This window comes from Diorhabda carinulata, chromosome 12, assembly GCF_026250575.1.
Source record: "Diorhabda carinulata isolate Delta chromosome 12, icDioCari1.1, whole genome shotgun sequence".
Taxonomy (NCBI): Eukaryota; Metazoa; Arthropoda; class Insecta; order Coleoptera; family Chrysomelidae; genus Diorhabda; species Diorhabda carinulata.
In genome coordinates this window covers 9,899,569-9,913,891 of record NC_079471.1, presented here as the reverse complement: position 1 = coordinate 9,913,891, position 14,323 = coordinate 9,899,569, and the positions used below count along the sequence as shown (strand labels likewise).

Genomic DNA, 14,323 nt, shown 5'->3' with positions numbered 1-14,323 from the left:
ATTACGCCTTATGTTCATTTAAAAATTAAATTAGAATTTCCGTTTTTTATTAATTTGTGATCACATTCAAATCAATCAAAATATCTTCATAAGAACAAGCAAATTTATAAGCCATAGAATAAGGAACAAAAAATACTTTTAGAATTATTGAAAGCGTTCAAAGCTATTTTAAACAAAAAACACATAGATAGACACGTTGATAATTATTTTGAAATCACCCAACACGTCAAAGTACAACGACCGCCGTTTGATTAGTTCAATAAACTACTTAATTAACCTTTTTCTAGAATGTTTAAAAACTAAGAGTATTAAGTGGTGAGGTAATAAGTGTGTGAATTGTTTGGTAAAAATAAGCTTATACATTATGATGGAAGCCCCATATAGCGCAAACAATGTCCACACAACATATAATCAAAAAGAAAGCCGCAATTTCAAAAGTAGTATGACAATACTAATTCTGAACAAATGGAATTTAGTTCATTCTCAGACTCTATACTTTTATTGACTAACTGTGTTACGCGAAGGAGATCAGAATTTGTTTATTTGTTTATCTATATTTGTTTATTTGTTTGTCTATATTTGTTTATGCAGTTTTCGCTCCTTTTAATACGTAAAAATTTAAGAAGCATTAATAGTCTTTGTAGCCGTTTGCCAATAAGTGCAGTCGTGACATGGCACTATTATCACCGAAGGGTTTTTTTTTCTAATCTAAAATATTTTTAGACATTTTCAACCTATGAAAATATCATTAGAGTATTCCCATAATCTTTAAACAGTTCGTATACACATGAATACTTCGTATTCTGATGTGAGCAGTGAAAATAAATTACGTTTGAGCCAGCTCTGAGGTGGCAAGAATTAAACCAAGTTTATGGACCTTTGTGGGGAATGAATATATAGCTAGTTTTTACAAAAATAACAATTGGATCTGCGGGTGTAAAATGGTGTGAGTTTTGTTTTGCTTTTTTTAAGTAGTCACACATTAATCAAGAGGAATTTTAAATGAATTTGTAAAACAACTGTTAGTCTATTGATTATTTGTCTTTCATTCAATTTTATTGACTATCGAAAATTATTAAGTTCATATGAAGAGATTATATTGAAATAATAATTTAAAACTAAAAACTTATATTTTCGATTCCTTGATTTCTTCTTGTCGATACATTTAATGTTTAAATGGTCACCTAACAAATTTAAAAATGAAATGTTACCTACTCAAGTTATCGTGGCAATGAACTACTTCTTCCAAAACCTGCATAGCTTCGAAACGTTAACCTTAACCTCATTCTGGCAACTGAATTAAATATTGACAGGGTTGTCAAATCATCAACTTTTCATTAAATATATTCAACGTAAAACTAAAAATATCTTGCGAATTCGAGATAATGGCGTCATATATCCGAGATCTATTTTTGAATTTTTATTTGCTATTTCATTTTTGTTTAACAACTAGTCAGTGAAGTAACAGGAATTTTTCAACATAACTTAAAGTTAGTATCTACATTGTACCCTATTTTATTAGTTTTTATTTTGATATTTCACAGTGAATAAAAATATACTTACGACTCTAAATTGTCTTGATCTTAGATCTTTTCTGTTTCAAAATTAGTATTAATTGTAATTTTTGAAAGACAGACAAAAATTTGACGTTTCACCTACACCGTGAATATCAAAATGAAAATAAAATAAAAAAAAACTGAGGAGACATAAGATTAAGACGATTTAGAGGAATAAACATGTCAAAAGGTCTAAGAAATAAGAAATTAAAAAAATTCTTAGTGAAATTGATGTATTACACCCAGGACCTTGATTTTTTTACCATGTTTAGAGCAGGCTATAATAATAATAATATTAACGTTTTATCTTATCAATCAAACAATTCTTTCATTAAATTTCCTAGTGCAACCTATTTACGAAAGCAAATATTACAAATTTTGTTAGTTCGAAGATATCGCCAGGTTAACAATTCTGACAAGGGTAGAATTGCGACCTCGAATCGAGATGAAAGTTTACCCCATTGTGAAATTACTTGTTAACTGTACTGCAACGATGAGTGTGTAGAATAGGTAGACAAACACGAAAAGGTCAATTTGGCGTGGAAGGTAGTCTGTGATGAACTTTTAACCTGGTGCAGAAAACACTAGATTTAAAGCCCATCAAACATGCATTTTGTACCACACACAGTCTCTGGCGCAGTTAATCTATAAAGTTTAAGTTGCTTAGAACGATGTCCGGCAAGCAGACATCGATCGCTTCTTTTTGTCGATAACTAGATTCAATGACAAGCAGAAAATCATGGTCAATAAATTATTCCTTCTTTGTAATACTTCTTGTGTCATTGCGTATATTAACAAAGAATCTGTCTCAATTTCAGTAGTTTTCAAATGCGGAATATCAAAAATATTTCATCAGGTATATCCACTTGATCTATAAGTGTACAGTGGATTCGAACGTAGTCAAGATAGTGGATAGTGGATAGAAGTAGTGGAAGATTTGCTGGAACATATTCATTGAGAAAAAAAAGATTCTCGAACTGAATGTTAGAAGACAGCACATCATATTAGATGCCTATAATAATGTAAGAGTTTCTAGTGAAAAAGTTAGAAGTTACGAAGAAAAATTAGTGGTAAATACCGAAGTTTATTCTCGCTTATTCTTTTAATTAGGAAAAGAATTTGCTGTCGTAGGGGTATCACATCGGAATCCATATTTCCATAATTCGTTCATTTCACTGTTTAGCATAATTTTTGACATAATTCTAAACCAGATCTGGGCAATGATCTAATCTAATATTTTGCAAGGACAAGACAGTGTAACATAAAATATCCATTGACCCGAAAAAAACTTCGACAACCATTATATCATCTTTTTGTTCTCTTTTTATGAAGAATTAAAACCATTTTCAGAATAAATGTTTCTTTTATACCATCCTCTGTTATGTTGTGAATCCTCTTTTATTCATTTAGCAGATAAGAACCTGATTGTTTGCCTTCTTAAGATGCTTTTATTAGTCTCACTTGCATGAAGCTTTAAACTCATTTTTAAAAATAATCTGAAATTTTGGAAACTGTCTGAGTACCGACAATACTATGTTATAAATTCGTATCATTATCCTTGTTAAATTCACCAGCATAGTTTGCAAAGGAATTATTTAACGAACTTCTTTGTACAAACTGTAAACAATCAGAATTTTGCACATTTATTATTTATCTTTGGAATCGACTCCCTTTTCCACTTAAAAATATCAAATAAATTTGAAATTTTGGAAACTTTTTAAGGTCGCAAGACTGGTGCCTCTAGTCTGAATTCGCTAAATATTAAACGAATTGTCTTTTAAATCAATATACACAAAAGAAAAATTGTTTATTAGCTTGCGCCATCTCAACTCTTGGTACTTTGCTTATTTTGCTGATATTTTGGACAGTACCAGCTCGTCATCATAATGGGAGACGATATTCACGAATTATTTATCAAGTTCTACTATGTTTAAGTAACCCCCAAATCCAAACCCATAAAGACGTCAAAATTAACAGCTTTGGATAGCTTTCCGCGTCTTTTCTCTTTAATTTTTACCGTAGTGTGGTCAATAATGTCGAATAGTAATCTCCAGTTATTGTTCTACCCTTATCCAAAAAATCAATCATGATTACTCTATGGAAATCTCAAAAAACTGAAGCAAGAACTTTTCCAGCAGATTTTTGGACACGAAACTTCTTAGATCTTGGAGAACCAGAGTGTCGCCATTCCATCGATTGTTACTTTGTTTCTGGATCGTAGAAATGTACCCAAGTCTCATCCATACCAAAAATTCGTTTTAAAGCAGTCTACATCGTTTTCAAATCGAGCACAGATCGAACACGATGCTTCTACCCTTGCACGTTTTTGGTCAACATTCAAACATTTGGGGATCCATTTTGCAGCAATTTTTCTCATGTCCAAATATTCAGTGCTTCAGTGCTTTAGCCCAATTCGACGGTCTGATAAAATCATGTCATGAACTGCATCGATATCTTCGGGGACTGACAACAGAAACTGGCCTTCCCGATCGGTCATCATCTTCAATGGAAAATTTACCTCTTTTGAAGCTTGCATTCGCATACGAAGGACATTGATCACCAAGGGTATTAAGCATATCTTCGTAAATCTGTTTATCTCTCAATCCTTCTAAATACAGGTACTTGATGATGGATCGATGCTCCAATTTTTCGATTTTCACAATTTCGGTGGAGATATTTTTTCTTTTAATTAATTGCGTAACTCTACTATACCGGTATATACTTACTGCTGTAAGAACACTATGGATTGGACATCGACTATCCACAATATGCAAGGCTTCATTGATGATTATGCTGCCGTTAATCTAGGATCTCGACTATTCAATACTAGACAAGCTTATGTAATAACACTTAGGAACGAACGATCCTTAAACGGTATACGAATAGAAGAACTTAATTGCTCATAATTATGCTTATCAGTCAAAATAGTTGTAAAGCACTAGATGAAATGATTACTTCACTCATATCATAAGACAAAATGAATTGTAGTTAAAAACAGTGATATGCCTTTACAGTTAATGAAACTAAAAAGTGAAAAATAATTCTTAATATGGGTAAGTTTAAAATGATTCACTTCTAGAACAAAGACTTCCCTATTAATCATCTTATTCCTCTAATAAAAATTATTTCTCTCTTTTTAACTATGTAAGCGTAATTTTCCGTTTCATTTTATAAACCATAATTATTTTGATCATAGTTCATATGACGTATTGTATAGAATTGCGAGATCAATAACTTTCGCTGTCCCTTTTAAGGACACTTAGACTTAGACAAAAATAGAATTTTTGAATAGAAATGATTATATATTCGAAACCTGTATCCCTAGGTGAATGTTCTTAACATCAAATAATATCCGAGCTACTATGCTTTCAATTATCTATTATCATATATAGTTTTGAACTTTGAAGAACTAGGTACATTATGTCATATTCCACAATTAACTGTTGCAATTATATCTATACCATATAATTATTATTTATTGGAGACACTTGGTAACACTTTTATTATAATTTATATATGAATAAATACCTAACCTATGGTAATTTCAATCGTGGAATACCCACTTAAATCAATAAATAATTGAATCCAGAACTTTATAGCTTCTCAAACAAAATTGACAACTAAATTACGGTGCGTAAATTTTATGATAGATTTGTTAATTACGATTGGATTTAGATCTGTATTACCACATATATATTCTTCAATGCCAATGTCAGAATGTACGTATTTTATCGAAGATCTAAATATGTTCACGTTTGTCTGGCTGGTAGATTTTAAGGTCGAGGTTATATAGAGAATAGTGCATCGTATTTTGATCGATAGCGATAAGTTCACATTCCACAAATTAAATTGAATTAAATATAATGTTAATCGAGAAAAAGTTGAAGGTACCTCAGTTTTAGTTATCCTATGCTTGGCGAGTTTAACGACAGCGAAATTACCCTTTCCAATCGTCCTTTCAATATCGTAGAAACCAACCCTGATAGGATTCTTGGCTATCCTCTCCCTCTCGCCCATTGTATCGCGTTTTTATGACTAAAAGTCCACTCGAAAATCGAAAATAGTCTGTCTTACGAACTAAACGTTAACGTTATTGCTAAATTCGGTGTTAGTATTGTCATTATTAAAAGAGGTAGAGATCCGGCACGGAACTGTACTACCGATACGGAGCGTTGTATGCGACTGTCAGCTGTTTCGATATTCGAAGTTCCGATAACAGGAGTCTGCTCAGATCTAGCGTGCGCCGGGAGTAGAGTATCGTGGTCGTCGTCTTTGACTGACGTAAATACGTACACACGCATAGATAGGATTTTCCGTAATAATTCTATTTAATGTTGCTAACGTTAATAGATTATTTATACGTGGAACCAGTGATTTGCAGAAAAGCTGAGCGTCCAATCTAATATTAAACAAGTGTATGAATATTACGGGGAGTGCATAGTTTTAATGTTATAATTCAAAACGTTTTTCACGCATGTCAATTCCAACGCAAACAAATTTTAATGATATTAAGTAAACGCGAAAGATAAAACTAATTAGATGTAGAAATTCCAAGTTTTAAATTGATTTGGATATAACTTAATATTATTTTCATGAATTTACCCAATGATCAAACGTTTTTAATAAATGACGAGGGATTCATATTTTTTGCCACTATGTATTTAGCGGTTTGCCAGATAAGAGTTTATAATAATAATATCATTAATCAACCTATGCCGTTAAAAAAGTATTGGTCCTCATTGTTGTCGACTCCCAAAAACCGATTGATTAAATATTATTTCAATGCAGTTTGATAATTTCACACTAAAAGAATTCACTGACGTAATGCAAAATACTAACAACTGGAAAGCACCGAGAGTTGATAATATCCAAAACTTCTGGTGTAAGAAATTCTCGAGCGTACACAGGAAATTAGCGATGCAATTGTCTCACCTCCCACAGCACCTAGAAGATATCCTAACGTTTCTATCACTGGGCTCCACTTATTTGCTTCCAAAGAGCTACCAGACGGATGACCCCACACAGTACAGAACTATCACGTGTCTTCTCACTTCGTAAAAGATACTTACTAATACTACTCGTAAAACGTATAGATTTTAGGTCTCTTCTATTTATGAAAATATTTTGATAAAGACTGAAAATAGTCGAAACGTCTTCAAAAATTTAAGGAAACTGATTTTATAACAGAAGAGAATGAAGACAATTTAGAAACATAATCATATATAAAAGGTTTAAGAAATAATAAATTCAACAAATTTAACGGAGTTTATAGACACGTCAAGAAAAATAAAATCTTATCAGAGGAAGAGAAAGGTTGCAGAAGAGATCACTTACGGTGCAAAGAACAACTTTTTGTGGAAAGATCACCGTAATATACACACTGCTTTCGTAGATTACTAGAAAGCATTTGATAATGTATCTCATTCCTGGCTTGTGGAGGTCTTGCAGATTTACAAAGTCCGCCCAACGATTATAAGCTTCCTTTCAACAAAGGTAAAGAATTGCGAACAAACCTATATCTGCAAATCTGTTCAAACTCCCTCAGTACTGTCGAAGTACCAAGATTCATTGAGACTGTTGTGGTTCTGTCTTGCAATGAATTCTCTATCTACCATGCTCAATGATTCAAAGTACGTATTCAACATTAGCTAAAAGGAACACCAACTTTACCATCTCCCATTTTCTCTGCATGAATGATATAAAGCTATACGCAGCAAATAAGCGTCAAATCATTCATCTTCTTGATATAACACATGGATTCTCCACTGATATTGGACTGTCTAAGTGCAAGACTCGGCATTGTCATTAACGGAAATGTACAACTGCTCAACGGAGATATCGTACAGGTGATGGAAAACGGAGAAACCTACAAATAGAATTTTAGTTATTGGTAAAAGCTAGAATCCGAGATAATTGCACAAAAAAAGTGAAGTCACTTATGAAGTTTTATTATTATTAAATGCAGGCATCTTAGCTCAAGCAATCGTGGAATAGGTATTCCACGCCTGTTTTATCGCACTGTTTTGAAATCCTGAGGTGGACGAAAACAGAGCTAGGGGGTATTCAGACATTAACACGAACAATGATGGCTAAGAACAACTACCACCACCCGAAGTCATCTACTATTAAAATAACTTTATCCCGAAAAGAGGGTGGTAGAAGCTTGATCGACCTTTTTAACCTAAAAACTTGACAGGTAATGAACCTACGTGAATTCTGTTCAAGGAAATCATAAACCTCAGTCCTAAATCAGATTATATCCAAGGCGGACAAGAATTACTCATCTCTCAACCTCGCATCGCCAGAATCTGACTTGAACATAGTATTGGACACCGAGAAGCTCGAACAATGCTCACGAAAGGCACTACACGTTAGACATCATCACGATCTCAACCAGCCGCATGTTGACAGAAAAGCTTTGAACAGATGACCTGGTAACGGAGATCTGTTTCCAAAGTCCGAAGGCTTCATGATGGCTATCTAGAATCAAATTATTAACACGAATAACTACAAGAAAAATGTACTCAATCCGACAAATGCAAAAACATATAACATCTGCTTGTAGTGTGTTAGATAATACTGATTATCTACACCGGCATAACCAAGTGAGGAACATCATCCACCAGAAACTGGCCAACAATGTTCGGTCTTCTCAATACTTATACACCGTATTACCAGTACCAGCTGTACAAGGTGCTCGAAAATGACAATTTTAGACTCTACTCCGTTATCCGGTCCATTATCACCGATATACAGGTGACGGATAATAGTCCTGACATCGTGGTGGTTGATACAAGAGTTAATTCAGTCCTTCTCATCGATGTAGCTATACCAAATACTCTTAACGTCCTCAACAAACACCAGGAGAACTGGCCAAATACAGTCAGTTGTTATATCAGCTACCGGTGTTGTGCAAAATACAATTCACAAAGTATACAATATACACACATCATGCACCAGGAGTGGCAAAATTTAACATATATGTTATTCTTCCACATAACCATTTCCAGCTGCTTACAATGCAAAAAAAACTTTGTATAGTTTCAAATATAAATTTATTGAATAATTGCAAAAATCCAAAAAAACAAAGACAGTTATATATTGGTTTATATTATACTTGGTTTTAAAAAAATTTATACCACACAATTGTAGGTCCTTGTGGAGAGCATTATAACCATTAACAGCTAAAACATCTTTGAAAAGGTGTATTTGTATGCTGAGGCATAGTTATCAGATTTTTATGTCTTAGGTTGCACCTACATTGGATCCGTATTTCTCCCGATCCGATCCGATCCGATATCGCCCGACGTCGGTAAAAAAACAAACATAAACATCTAAACGTAGGTTTCTAGAGTGGATCTGTAGCACCGATCCACTGATGGCAACTGACGACAACCCATACGGTGGCCAAACGTGTTTGTTTTTGAACCGATATCGGTTTCCTGATGCTTCATCACAATGACTTCGAAAATCGGCAAGAAATTACTGATAGAGCTGGTGAGGAATGATCCTGGTCTGTGAGATCAACGGGATAAGTCTTACCACAACCGTGACATTAAAAATAAACATTGATACACCTCCGGAAGTTGGATTCGCCACTTAATTCTTCCTTTATACCTCCAAGAATATAATCGAGTTTCAATGTCCATTCGGTAGTACTCTTTGAATTTATCCCTATTTCGCAGAGTCATGCTTGTTGTAAAAAACTCGCCTCTCGCGTTTCTTCAGGAGGAAGTTGTTTTCCAACAAAACCTACTGCATCTAGATCGGACCAATGTAGGCACTCGCGTCGGGCTTGATAATCGGACGATATCGGATCGGATTGGGAGAAATACAGAACCAATGTAGATACATCCTTACATGTACATTATAGGTTTGTTCCAACTTGCTAGTCGGGACCGTACTTAAAACGTTTATAGATATTTTATGCGCAATCTCCGGCTATGACCGGTTCTTGTAACTACTTGCTATCAACCAAGTATCAAAAAAACCGTCCCTGAAATGGTTCACAAACGGTTGGAACGCAAAACAAAATGGTTCGTATAACGGAAACCGCCCGGTTGGAACACGTAATCTCTATTGCGCAGAATCGTCACCGTACCAGGGACGGTTTTTGATCGGTTGGAACAAACCTTATGTATTTTTTCACGATAATTTCTTTTCCAAACTAAACAGGTGTCGAATGTTTTAATACTGTCTTATAAAGACATATAAAATGAAAGTTCGCAATATTAGACATTTTTAATCAATTCAATTCACTAATTTTGGCCGATCATACTTTCTTCGTTTCAAAATAAATCTACAACACACGTTTTGTACATATTGATGCGATTTTTCGATCGCATCCATAAGGATAACAACATTATAGTAGGTAAAAATAGACAATACCAGAGATTCAAGTTTTTTCCGCATTTTAAAATTAAAAATGGATATGTTTGTATACAACAGTTTCATCTTAGCATAGCTTTTCTGCACAAATATCTTTAAATGTTCCTTACACCTCAAGTCCGCATCTAGAATTACTGCTAAGTTCTTAGCATATTGTTTTATTAACGTCTCACGTCCCAACTTAAATTTTAAATTTTGTTGCAAATTTTCTCTACGTCTCTGAGAATAAAACAGCAAAACTTATTTGCATTAAGCTTTAGATTATGCATCCGGATATGCAGAATCAAAGTAATGCAGGACTTGGGTGTCATCCGCATATAATTTAATGCGAGACCGTCACATACAGGTGTACATAACACCCATTTTTAGTCACCACCTTTGAAAGGATGGGCTGAGGAAATTTTGTTACAGGAAACACCCGTATTAATTTCATACAAGCAATCGCCTCTTAAATTTTGTCGCATGAATTTAGAAATATCCTGTATATCAAAAATATATACGAGGAACAAAAGTGGACCAGCCCTGTGGCACACTAGATACTATTTCTCCAGTCTCAGATGAGCTCTTATCCGTGCAAACTCTCCTTTCAAGTAAGATCCAAATAAATTACGAGATATTTCGTCAAATCCCAGATATTTCAGCTTTGCATAAAGAAGATCCTACATATCTGATACCTTGGAGTAATCCGAGGAGACACATATGATATCCTTCTCTTCTCTTCTTCTTATCTTCTCTATTATGCCTATGCACGGGAAGATTTTTTCATGCAAAGAAGAGTTCATCTGGGTGAGCACTGGTCTTTTGAAACTACTGCCAACAAACTTATAGGACGTAAATCTTTCAACTCAGTCAGATTATTTACTTTAGGTGCTGGATAGACTAACGCCTCTTTCCAATCTTTAGGAAAGTAAGTAGTCTCTAAACAAGAATTTATAATATGTGTCAAGTGACTTAATACCTTGAATAAACAGAGTTCAAGCATCCCTAATGTAAACCCATCACTTTTAACTGCGTCATATTTGATCGTCAATACATAGTTACGGATTGATTCAGGAGACTCCATTATAAAGCTAAACTTTTTATAAGGGTCTATTTTATGGCTATTGTAGAAAGCAACCTTCCCTGACAAACATGGGATTTATTGAATATACTCGGAAAGTACTTATTGATCTCATTGGCCTTTAGCAACTTTGCTGTTTATTAAATTATGATTCGAAGAGACTAACGAATTTTTTCTCAAATTTCCAATAGCACCCCAATGAAACAAAAAGTGGAAGTCATCTATTATATATGATATATGGCTGTTTGATGATGGGTTCTGACTTATTTTTACATGCCGTGATATCTTTCGTTTGATCTTCCACTCCTTCCAATTTTATTCCCTTTGCCTTATCTGTTTCTTTCACATTCTTAAATCTGTTTTTCTTGGTCTTCCTTTATAATTTGTACCTGCTATTTTAGTTTTTAACTACCCATTTGATATCAGTTTTCGGGCAACAGCATTATGTGTCCAAACCATCTCAATTGTGCTTCATATGCTTTGTCTTTAACTGTTTTATTTTAATTTTCCTCTATATGTTTACTATCCCTCACTATTTTTTTTCATAATTCCAGTTTATATGTTTTTTGGTATTTATTGTTTCTTAAAAAATGATGTTTTTATTCTACAGATTGAGTTTTTATGTATCGAACGCCTCAATCAAACGATTTATAGGATTTTTTAAAATTTTTGTGCCCAAGAGTCTTGTGATACGGCCGGTATTATGGTGGTATCTACATTGTTGTCAGATCTTTCCTTCTTCCGGAAAAATAATGAGCTTTGTTATTTCAAATAGATCACTATATATATTTTTCGCTTTTCGAAATCCTTAAGAAATACTTACTATTTTTCATCTAATACCTAAATCTAAATAACATAATTTCGTTAGTTATAGCTACATTTACAGTATCTCCACCAAAGTTATAATAAATATTGTACTTTAAGATGGCTGCGATCGAATAAATGCGTTTAATTTGAATATTCTTCAATAATTTATGTGCTAATACAAATCTCGTAACAGGGTCTAGTGTCAATAAGTTATTAAAAAATTTTACGAAACTGGTACAGTAAAATATTTATCCAAATCATGGCACTAAAACCTACTACTACTGAAGACAAATCTTTAAATGTTTGTGTCATGTTAGAAGTAGATCCACATTTATAAAGTAGAAATTACAAATTTTAGGAAACATACAGTAAAGGCGATTACAACAGATGCTCAAAATGTTGTCCATTTACTTCAATATCTTTTAATTTCTGAATATTGGCAGGTTTTGTTTTATAAACGATGTTAAATGTTAAATAGTCTAAGGGATTCATGTCGGGTGATCACAAGGGACATTCGATAAACCACGCCTTCCAATCCATCTTCTGGAAAACACATTATTGGTATCGCCTCACTACACGCGCTTAGTGAGCACCATCTTGTAGGTAAATATTGTCGTTTGAGATATTTTTATTGTCTGAAAATTTCTAATAATGTTTTTGTAAAGTTTTCTTTTCAAATGTATATTCGAGCCAACTCAGGTATAATACTATTTACGAATAAATCTGAATACGCCGGACCAATTATATTGCCGCCTATTATTCCAGCCCATACATTCAGTTTTTCGGAATATTGGGTGTGGGATTCACGCATCCAACGAGGATTGTTACGTGACCAGTATCTACAATTATGTCGATTTACGTTTCCATTAATACAAAAAGTGGCCTCTTCGCAAATTATAGCAAAATTTGGATTGCTTTGTTTGTAACATATTTCCACCATTAGGTCTGCAAACTCTTCACGTCTTCTCTCAAGTCGTACCTTACCAACTGAAGTCAGATTGTTAAATTGATACAACGATGTCATCTGGCAAGCCAATAGAATATGGAGTGCCCAAAGGCCCTATTTTGTTTCTTCTGTTTATAAACGACATCGCCTATCTAGACATTAGTGTAAAATATCTCTATCTCACGGCACTTCATAAGACTATATCTATTTAAATCATGGTGCGATTCTAATCCTCTGTGTCTCAACGTTTCTAAAACCAAAGTTTCATCATATAAGAATACGAGTACATTGCAGCCTTTTTTATTAAATAACACTACCATCTGACAATTCCTTGAAATGGGAGTTACATATTGCCGCATTATCTACAAAATTTAGTTCCTCCTGTTTTGCGCTGAGATCAGTTTCCAAAGAACTGAACTTATCCAACCTTCTCCACAATTTATTGCCCTTATTGAGTCGCATTTCCGATATGTCCTTCCCTTATGGGATTTGTGTGGTGCGATTCAATTTGAGCGAATCCTCAAACTACAAAAGAGAGCTGTTAGATATTTACTCGTACTAAAGTCAATGGCTCACTGTAGGGACTTCTTTAAAAGATTAAAAATTCTGACTTCTGATTTCTTTATTTATCTTTGAATCCGTTTGCCTAATTCGTAAGCACGCTTCTCCAATTTCAGAAAGAACGTTGCACTTAAGGGCTCAATATTTTACAATGCAAAAAAATGCATAATCACTTTTACCCGGAAAACGACTTCTATTCTAAGACTAATATTTAATTCCAGGTATGTTGCATTCTAATTTAATATATATAAATACTGAACCAGTTTCGTTAAAATTTTTTACTAATTTACTGGCAGTAGATCTTGTTTTGGGATTTCGGTTAGGATATAAATTATTAAAAATATTACACGTTTCTTGTTGACTTCTACGCCTGTTACCATATCCTAATATCATTGAAATACCAATTAGTTCTTTTCCAGATAAACGAACAATAGTGACTTTCAATATATTACAACAATAATAATTTATTATTATTATAAATATATATTATAAATATTATAAATATAATAAATTATGGTATTTAGATATGGAGAAAATTAGATGAAAAATAATAAGTATTTCTTAAGGATTTCAAAAAGCGAAAAATATACATGGTGATCCTTTGAAACAAAGTTGATACCATCATAATACCTGCCGTATCACAAGACCCTAGTGCACAAACATTTAAACATTTATAAGAATCGTACAAGCCGTTTCTGAGATAATTGAGGCGTCCTATATATAAAACTCACTCTGTATAAAATAATTTAGCAACTTCTACTACTCTTTCGATTAGCCAACTTCGTATTTTTGATATCCACTCACAGCACCATCAATTAAAATTTAATTGAAAATTTGTTTAGTTGATTTTATTATCGAATAATTAACCCTATCAAGCAATCAATTCTGTCATTTTTTTTTGAAAACTGTTAACTCGTCATTGAAACTTAGCCACATCGCAAGTTTCCATAGATGATGAAAGTGGTCTATGAAACAAAAAAGTTTGGAGATCAATGATCTACAATA

General features: G+C 33.4%; 1 protein-coding gene across 1 annotated transcript in view; it reads right to left on the bottom strand.

The window, feature by feature from the left end:
• LOC130899904 (serine/threonine-protein kinase SIK2-like) overlaps positions 1–5,834 on the bottom strand; it is a 142,948-nt gene extending 137,114 nt beyond the window's left edge. The window contains exon 1 of the mRNA XM_057810081.1: positions 5,448–5,834. Coding sequence (XP_057666064.1) covers positions 5,448–5,573 — 126 coding nt within the window. The 5' untranslated portion in view covers positions 5,574–5,834. The remainder of the gene's footprint in view (positions 1–5,447) is intronic.
• Positions 5,835–14,323: the final 8,489 nt, after the last annotated feature.